The 10333-nt window shown below is 28.9% G+C and overlaps 1 protein-coding gene across 1 annotated transcript; it reads left to right on the forward strand.

Moving 5' to 3' along the window:
- Positions 1-1954: 1954 nt before the first annotated feature.
- Positions 1955-7241, forward strand: LOC117170608 (DNA-directed RNA polymerases I, II, and III subunit RPABC1). The gene is made up of 2 exons (XM_033357488.1): positions 1955-2614; positions 6802-7241. The coding sequence occupies exons 1-2, from the start codon at positions 2313-2315 to the stop codon at positions 7130-7132; spliced, it is 633 nt and encodes a 210-aa protein (XP_033213379.1). The 5' UTR covers positions 1955-2312; the 3' UTR covers positions 7133-7241.
- The last annotated feature ends 3092 nt before the right edge of the window (positions 7242-10333 follow it).

The following is a 10333-nucleotide window of genomic DNA, read 5'->3' on the forward strand; positions in this document are numbered from 1 at the left end:
AAAGAACTTGAAATGATTTTTGAGGGATTTTATAAAATTTAATGTAATTTCACGAGAATTCGCAGATTTTATAATCTTTTAATAAATTTCAAAGAATTTATTCACAAAAAGTGAGGGATTTTAAAAAATCAAAAACATTTTCAATATATTTCATGTATTTGGAGGCATTGAAAACGATTTTAAGGCATTTTCAAAGAATCTTAATAATATTCATGTGTTTAAAAAATTTCAATGTATTTTAAAATATTTCAAAGGATTTAATATATTTTAGGGTATTTCCAAGGATTTTAAGGAATTCAACAAAATTGTATGCGGTTTTATAGAATGCAGGAAGATTTATAAAGATTTTGAAATATTTTATAGAAAGACTTGAGGATATTTTTAAAGATTTAAAGGTATTTATAAAAGATTTAAATTAATATAATAAGCTTTTCGAAGATTTCAGTGAAAAATTAGATAGAGCAACCTTTTTTAAAGATTGTTTAATTGCAGGTATTATATTTGATTTTTAAATAGCATATGAATTTATCAACCAGACCTTAAAGTTTTCCTATAAATAATCCCTGATGATAGTGTCTAAATTGATCCCCGTTTACTTTTTCCTTTTTCTTCTTCTTTTTCAATTTGTTTTATCTCTAATACGAGGAAAAGTGGGATAGTTCGGAAGTCTGATTTTTATTTGTGAATCTTTTTTATCCTACATTTGAATTCATTTTATAATATTTCGAGGGTTATCAAAAGGTATTTTATAAAGTTTAGGGATTTTAACGGTATATTGAGCATTAAATAATTAAGAAAATTCAAACCATATTATATTTGCGAATTTAAACTTTTGAAGCTGAACAACTTTATTGGAAAGGCCTAACAAATTTAACGATTTCAGAATTGCGCATTCAAAAGTATAATTTTAAATCGAAATTATAGAAATTTGAAAGATAATACAAATTATTAAGTGGTATAATTTTATATAGTTTCAAATGACATTCAAAGTTATTGGACAGATTTTTTTTTATTTAAAAATTATATTTCTGTACAAAAAATATATTTACTGTCTTTTTCACCAGTCAAAGTTGAAGGATATTAAGCCGGTCAGAGTTGAAAAAATGTTGAAAATTATATGATTTCTTATTGTCAGCTTTAACAATAAATAACATAGACCTTATTTAACATTTCAAAATGGAACTGTTCTAAAGTTAGTTTAAAATTGAAATAATCTTAATTTGTAAACGTAAAAATAAATCGCTATTAAAACTAATAATTTTTAAATTATTGTACATCGCTCTTTTCAAAAAGCGACGTATATTCTTTATTAACCAGTGAAAAAAATAGTTAAGGAGAGTCAGAAAATCCTGGGGGATTTTCAGAAAGAACGCCGGGGAAGAATGCCGCTTTCGCAAACTTGTAGATCTTCTCCTGATTTAATAATATTCAAAGGTTTAAATTAAAATTGACAATTTATTCCTTTGAATTTCCCTCTTTTTGTATTTGAAATAAATTCTTAAATTAAGTATTTTCACGATTTTCACTCCAACCACCAGCTAACTTCAATTCATTGACTGGTGAGGGGAAAACAAGGTATCAAATACATGGGATTCGGTCCATTTTTTCCCTATTTTATTAATATCTTCGTAAAAACTAATTTATTATATATAACTCTATTTGAAAAATAGTTTTTATTTTTTTAATTACCATTTAATGAAATAATAAAATGAAAATACTTATTATTAATTACAAAGATATTACAGAAGTAAAATTTTGTTCCATCCTTAGAATTTAGATTCTTTCGAATACCGCCTATCACAGGTTACAAATATTTCATAATTCTCAGACGTTTTAAACTATTAGAAAATGATATTAAAATAATTGTATATTTCAACATGTACTACATGCAACACGCCATACATGCAGGTACAAAATTTCCAAAGAACAGATGTGAACGGATTTTTCAATTTCTTAACATAACTGAATGCTTTATTGCAGCACATGGTATGAAAAATAAGCGAAAAAGTAAGTGAATAATTTTTAAATATTCGCAACAATGTAGCAGTCCATTTTCTCCGAAAATCTCAAAATAAAAAAATGAATTGCGTCTGCGTATGCGCATAGTTTTCGTTTCGTTTTGAAAAGTGAGGTTATGTTTAAAACGCAATTTGCAAACAGAAGGCAGAAGCAAAGATAATATCTTTGGCAGAAGGCAACGAAGGATTGTGAACGTTGTGAAAAGCAGGGAACAGTAAAATTTTCGCCCCTTTTTTGGAATCATCGAGCCAGTCAGTAAATAAATCAATTGTAAGTTTACTAGAATATAGAAAATGGATGACGAAGCGGAAACATATAAATTGTGGCGAATCCGGAAAACGGTGATGCAGCTTTGCCACGATAGAGGTTATCTTGTCACGCAAGATGAATTGGATCAAACTCTGGAACAATTTAAAGAACAATTCGGAGATAAACCGAGTGAAAAAAGACCAGCTCGAAGTGATTTGATCGTCCTTGTCGCTCATAACGATGATCCGACAGATCAGCTGTTTGTATTTTTCCCCGATGAACCAAAAATTGGAATCAAGACAATCAAAACGTACTGCCAACGTATGCAGGAAGAAAAGATTCACAGGTAATTATTTCTTTATTTATTTGCTTCGTTTCTTTGTTATCTGGAATTTTACAAAATGGAGTTTTTCAGATATTTTTTCTTGGCCCTGTCTAACTTACAGCTGGTATACCTTTAATGATGGCTTGATGTCTTGATCGAAAAATCAGAACAATGTCCCACCTCTCATCCCGTTCAACTTCTAATTATCTGAGCCCCCAATACAACTTAACTTGAGGCGTGTTATTAAAAAGCGAGGTTGCTACAAAATACCAATTTCAAGAAAAAAAGATTAATTTTCTAACGAAAAAAATGACTTAGCAAAATACATCAATTTTCAACACAGGGAATGAATTTTCCACTAAAATTAGGGACCTTTGCAACAACAAAATTAATTTTTAATCAGTATCATAAATTTTTTATCAAAAAAGACGAATTTTTAACTTAAAAAAGATCAATTTTCAACTCAAAATATAATAGATATATTTACAGATTAAGATATTAATTTTTAACCATAAACAACGAATTTTCTACAAAATAGTAAACAATTTAATCGAAGAAATGAATTGTCAAGCAAAAAGATTAATTTTTCACCAAGAAGATTAATATTTTATCACAAGAGACTAATTTTCAACAAAAAAGTACAATTTTTAACTAAAGAAACGAATTTTCAGAAGGAATTAAGTATGAATCTTCAATAAAAAATTAATTTTAAACCAAATAAGTGAATTTATAATTTTTAACTTTAAACTTTGATTTTCTACACACACACAACGAATTTTCAACAAAATACATGAGTTTTCAACTAGAAAGATAAACTTTCAATAAAAAATGGAAGTCATATTTTCAGTTAAATTAATTAATTTTTAGCAACAAAAAACGAATTTTTAAGTAAAGAAGTTAAGTTTTTACTAAAAAAGATACATTTTCAACAAACATTCGAGTATTTAAATTTTTAGTTTAAATATTTTTTTCAACAATTTAAAAACGAATTTTCAACAATTTAGTTAATTTTTCAAAAACAACAAAAAGATTTTTAAATCATAAGGATAAATCATCACCCAAAAAAATTTAAACAAACTAATTGATAATCCTCTATCAAAATCGATTAGTTTTTAACCAAGCCTCGTTTTTAGCTGAAAAGACGGATTTTCTACAAAACATTTGAATATTTAGACCGAAGTATTTTATACCCGGGCAATACATATTGAGAATTCTCGTTTTCGGACATTAAAATATAAAAAATAGCACAGAAAATCAGGATAGCCATAAAAATCAAGACGTCTTGTTACCCTCGCAAACTTCTTATTATAACATCTTCGAATTATAAAGCTTTGGTATTTTAAAATATTGGAACTAATAATTCTTAAAAATGTTAACCCTCTTAGTTTTTTAACTTAGAATTCAAATTTCAAATTCTGAAATAAGATTTATATGTTATTTAAATTTGTGTGTTATTTGAAGTGAATTATTGACTTTTCAATATGACTAGGATGATTGAAACTTTAAATAAATTGATACCATCAACTCTGGAAATTTTTGTATTCTACTTAATTTTCCCAGTTTGAATATTAAGAATTAAAAATTGTAATGTCTTCGATGTGAATACTTTCAAATTGGTGGCCTTTTAAATTTTAATTCTTCACAATTGTTATGGTATCAAACATAAACTTTAACATTTTTTTTTAAATAAGGATCGTAAAACTAGTCAGGGAATTCTCGACAAACTAAAGTTGAAGTTTAGGAGTATCCACAAATCACCTGAGGCATTTTTTTAAATTTTCGTTACATTTAGAAAAGAAAATATGTTGATGAAAAGTAAGACTTACACACGTGTAAGGTTTATCTTTTTTTATTGAGAATTCATCTTGTGTTTAAAAATGGTCTTATTTTGTTCAAATTTCAACAATTTTGTTAAAAAGTAATTATTTTTTGTGGAAAATTCAACATTTGTGATGAAACCTTTTTCTTTATTTGGGGAAAATATTTTTTTATTCATAATTCGACTCTTATGTTGAAAGTTGGTCTTTTTATTTTAAAAATTCATATATTACCATAGAAATTTAATCATCCTCGTTAAAAATTCAACTACTTAGTTGAAAGTGGAACTTATTTCTTAAAAATTCATTTTTGATATGATTAATCATTTTGGTTCAAAAGCCTTTTCGTTTTTAGTTGATGATTCATAATTTTTAGCTGAAACCCCTGTTTTTAGTTTAAGTACTTTGCTGCAAATTTATTTCTTTAACTAAAATTAAACTACTCTGTTTTGTAGTAAAATGTTAATGTTCTTAGTGAAAAATGTATTTCTTTGGTCGAAAAATTTAACCATTTGTTGTGAATATTGTTTTTTAAGGATTAATTCTTTTCGCTGGAAAAATAAATATTCAATTTTTGGTGAAAAATGTATCCTTTTTCGATAAAAATTCACGTATTTTGTAAAAAAAATTCGTTTTTGGCAGAAAATTAAACTATTTCTTTTTAAATCGTTTTTTTCTCGGTTAGAAATTAATTTTGTACTGAAAATATAACTTTTATTTTTGGTTAAAATCGTATCTTTTTTAGTTGAAAATTCATGATGTATTTTCTTGAAAATTCGACTATTCTTTTTTTTTTAGAAAATTAACCTTCATGGCTGAAAATTCAACGTTATGGTTGAAAAATCAACTACAGTGGGTGCCAGAACTATTCGTCCACCTCTTTTTTTATGACTGAATAAATTCTCTTAATTTTAATTATATCAGAGCTAAAAAAATGTCTCACCAGAAGGTTGATTGTTTTCGAAATTATGTTTAAAATAAGCCCAGGGTGAAGTCAATTTGTCTAATTTTTAAGTACATATTGCAAAAATAGTGTAAATTTCAATGTTTTCTTAAATTTTCAATAACTTCCGAAATAGTCAACATTTCTTTTCGAATTGCAAGAACTTGAAGTTGTAATAAAAAAGTTGGATAAATTTGAAAACATCTTATCTGTAGGCAAATCAGAATAAAAGTTAAATATATATTTTGAGGAAATTACATATGAACTTCATGATTATATGTTTCATATATTTTACAAAAATATTTTTATTACCAAAAATAATATTTCAATTTATCCAACTTTTTTTGTTACAACTTAAAGTTCTTGCAATTCAAAAAGAATTTTTTTTACAATTTATACTCGTAAGCTGTTGCAATACGACGAAAAAAGGCTTCAAAATGCGCCGAAGAACATTGAAAAATGTTAACTATTTCGGAAGTTATTGAAAATTTAAGAAAACATTGAAATTTACACTATTTTTGCAATATGTACCTAAAAACTAGACAAATTGGCTTCACCCTGGTCTTATTTTAACCAGAATTTCGAAAAAAATCAACCTTTTAAAGAGACATTTTTTTGCTCTGGTATAATTAAAATTAAGAGAATTTATTCAGTCATAAAAAAAGAGGTGGGCGAATACTTTTGGCACCCACTGTATTTGGTTAAAATTGATCTTATTTTGTTGTAAATGCAATACCACTTAATGTGTAATATATGTGGATTTTATATTTTTATTCAACCTTTTGCTTACTGATGATCACTAAGTCTTAAAGATAAATTTAGAAACGAACCGTTTTTTTGCGGTAACGTTATTGTTCTCATATGATCGTATGTATAATATTGTTTTATACCTAAAAGAGAAATTTATAACAGCCAGGGAAATGCCAAGTAATTTCGAAATTAGGATTTTGTAGACTTTTCTATTTAAATTAGGTGTATTAAAACATGAAATTCGTGACAACAATCTTTGTATTCCAGCACAAACAAATTTATAAATCTTCGATTTCGAAATTCTTTAAATTTAAAAGCGTTAAAATGTAAAATGCATCGAAATTTAAAACTCGAGAATTTTAAATCAACCAAGTATATTATCATATATTATAGAGTCTGAATTTGAAAGCATCTAAATTTCTAGCCTCTATATTTTGTCCATCGGGTCTAAATAATTTTCCTAACTTTTTTATCAGTGTTATACAAATTCTGCCGACTAAATAAATAAAAATATTAAAAATTCGAGGTCAGTTACTCATTAAAACATGATTGATTAAAAATATCTTCGAAATAGCGGCTGCTTTTGATAAAATAATGATTTCTTCAAGAGCAGCATACGTTACAAATAAATTAACTTTGTTTTTACGAAATTTAATCAAATATTATTTTAATAAACACAATTGTTGATACTTTTTCAGAGCAATAATTGTCGTTCAGCAAGGAATGACTCCTTCGGCAAAGCAATCTTTGGTTGATATGGCTCCCAAATATATCCTGGAACAATTTCTCGAATCCGAACTTCTGATTAATATTACCGAACATGAACTGGTACCAGAACACATCGTTCTAACTCCCGAAGAAAAAGAGGAACTCTTGACCAGATACAAACTGAAGGAAAACCATCTGATGCGAATTCAAGCAAACGATCCCGTTGCCAGATATTTCGGTCTTAAAAGAGGCCAAGCTGTAAAAATTATTCGACCATCAGAAACTGCCGGGCGCTACATTTCTTACAGACTCGTCTGCTAACACCTCTTCACCTCGAGAACTATTCCTCGTTTTAATTTACTTAGAATTCTGTTCTGTAAGATAAACAATAATATTTAAGGACCAATAAAAATGAATTTGCAACTCGGAACAACTTTGGTTCGTTCAAATTTTTTTTATGAGAACAGTTTAGTACATTTTTCATCCCTTAGCTTCGCTTAAGGTATAAATAACATTCGAAAGTGCTGCTTCAAAGGCTATATAAAGATCTATTTAAAAAGCTATTTGAAAAGCTGACCAACAATTGAATTGGAAAATCAAAATTTTGTAATTGAAATGCTATCCAAATACATTATTGGTCCATTCAGAACCTCAGAGTTCAGATATGCCTAATCTCAGAAAATGCCCTCAAGTCTTGTGCTCAAATTCTCCTAAATCGATGAGGGTAAAAATATAGAAAACGATAAGCTTTACAATTAATATAATATATTGTTAATAATAAAATGTAACATAACGCAATAAAAATTAATAATAATAATAATTACACAATAATGCTAGGAGTTTCCTCCATTTACGAACGAATGTGAGCGGATCTTGCCAAAACGTATACAAAAAAAAAAAAAAATTACTAATTTTCATTTCCTCAATAATGTACAAGCTATTCAAATCGTTGCCTAAAAAAAATTACACAGCTTCGTTTCTTCTTACAGAATCTTTACGCAGAAAAGTCACGAAATCTTAGTCGTTATTTGCTAAAAATAAAACTGATCGGATAAAAGCTACATTGATGTCTGAGATCTAGTGCCGTAGGTACTATTTCGTAAATCCCAATTTCCGATACTGTGCCTAGCATACAATTATGAATAAAATCAGTCGATCGCTGCTCGTTAATCCGTAAAAGATTAGCGCTTGTGTCTCGTGTACTAATGTAATTTACATTATCTTTTTTCTTTCTTTCTTAAATTCCCTTTACATTTCTGCGCCCCAGAACTGGAAGAATCCTTTCAACTCTGACGCTATTGTGAATCCCACAGGAAAAACTTGACTCATTCAAGAAAAGTGCTGCTGTATAAGCAGTTCTGCAGTTTCATCAGTTGTGCAATTTTCGAATCGAAATCGCTGTAGGTATACACTTCTACAGTACAGGAACACGTCGATCAATGTGCACCCATTGCCGAAGAATAACACGTTTCAATACTATAATATCTATGTATTACATGTAGTTCCTTTATTCGTGGGAAGTCAACTCTTAGGCCCGTTGACTGCGCTCGACGGTCCTTAGAAAATTAATATAGAAACAGTCAGCATTTTCGTCTCACTATTATAATCGCGTAGCTACTTATTTGAAAATGCTGATCGCGCGCTTTGACCCTTGAACGCAGCCGACTTGTCGCGTAGGTCCCATTCGTCGAGTAGCTGTATCGAAAAAGTTACAAATTCGTTTGCAATCCCAAGTGCCTTGGCGAGCGTGATAAATTGGTACAATATGGCTGCTGAAAAGCTTACACACGTTTATAATTTACATTAGCTTGCGGCCTAACAGACATTGAGGAACTACCAAGATTTGCGTTCAATTGTTCATTTTGATTTTGCCGTTTTACGTTTTAGATTTTTTCGATTTTCGTAAGGTTTCCACCAGGATTTCTGTTTTATTCAAAGATTTTTTTCTCTAGATTACTTCTTAAATAATTTCTAAAGGGGAAGATTATTCTAGGAAGTGATCGACTTTGTTTTTGAGTCGCAGCAGTTTCATTCTGCAATTTGCGACGCTGGGGTTGCTTTGTGTCAATTGGTTTGATTTTGTCGGCTTGAAAGTGGGTAAGCCACCGATTAGGGATAATTTTAAACTACCCTGTTTCGCAGAATTTGTGCTGAAAGAGTTAGTTAGAAAACTTTGCGCTTGGACCACCAGTACATCCTGGTAGCCCACTCAATGGCTGGCGTTTGCAAAATGCTGTTGATTAATTCCGCGGTAAGTCTGATCCGGTATGTGATGGTTGTCGGATATGATGGCGCTTGACGCCTTCCACGTCTAGTTTGCGAGGCCTGAAAATAAAAAGGTTATTTTAATCCATATTTAGAATTTTAGGTTGGCAATTTTTGCGAGGGGTTGATCACTTGATTTTTGCCTGCACATCTTATTTAAAGATTTTTTAAAATGACAAAATATTTGAGAGAGATTTCACATTTTTAAACACTTCAAAAATATGTTTTCAAGATTTCAATGATACAAAAAATATTTCAATGTTTTCAGAACATTTCACAAATAATGCAATGCTTTTACAAATATTTTAAAAAATTTCAGATCTCAAAGCATTTTAAAAATATTTCATAGGCTTCAATTGTTTCGAAAAAGCACACAAGATTTCAATGATTATACAGATATCTCACAAAGATACCAATGATTCGACAATATTTCAATGATTACACGCAGATTTCAGAAAGATTTAAATGGTTTTATGAAGCTTTTAGAGGAATTTCAAAATATTTCACAAAGATTTCGATGATTCTACATGCCAAAAGATGCCAAAAGATTCCAATGATTACAGAGATTTAACAAATAGTTCAATGGTTTTCAAAACATACCAAAAGATTTTTGAAAATTTCCACGATCCACAAATATGAAATGCTTTCACAAAGATTTCTTTCAATGACTCCACGAATACATATTTCAATGCTTGCACAAAGATTTAAAAATATTTCAGAAAGGTTTCGCATTACGAAAGATTTTAAAATTTTTTTAATATATTTCACAAAGATTTCAATGATTCCACAAATATTTCAATGGTTACACAGTGAAACCTTTCTGAAGTATTTTTAAATCTTTGTAAAAGCATTGAAATATATATTCGTGGAGTCATTGAAAGAAATCCTTATGAAAGCACTGTCTATTTGTGGATCGTGGAAAGTTTCACAAATCTTTTGGTATCTTTGGTAAATCATTGAAATATTTGTGAAATCTCGGTAATCATTGAAACCTTTCGGCATCTTTGTGAAGTCATTTGAATACTAGTGCAGTCTGGTTACACAGAAATTTCACAAAGATTTAAATTACGAGGGTAGTTCAATAAGTCCTTAGAATGTAGTATAAAAACAATTTTTTTTGGGTACATTTTTTTTTATTTTTCAACATAATCTCCATGGAGCCCTATACACTTGGTCAATCGCTTTTCAAGTTTTTTTAATCCTTCAGAAAAGTGCGTTTTCGGAAGTTCCTCAAAATAAGCACTTACAGAGGCAATG

Source organism: Belonocnema kinseyi, chromosome 4, assembly GCF_010883055.1.
Source record: "Belonocnema kinseyi isolate 2016_QV_RU_SX_M_011 chromosome 4, B_treatae_v1, whole genome shotgun sequence".
In the NCBI taxonomy this organism is placed as follows: domain Eukaryota; kingdom Metazoa; phylum Arthropoda; class Insecta; order Hymenoptera; family Cynipidae; genus Belonocnema; species Belonocnema kinseyi.

Coding starts and splice junctions, on each gene's coding strand:
- LOC117170608 (XM_033357488.1), top strand. CDS start 2,313: ATGGATGACGAAGCGGAAACATATAAATTGTGGCGAATCCGGAAAACG. Junction 2,615..6,801: donor CAGGAAGAAAAGATTCACAG/GTAATTATTTCT, acceptor ATACTTTTTCAG/AGCAATAATTGTCGTTCAGC.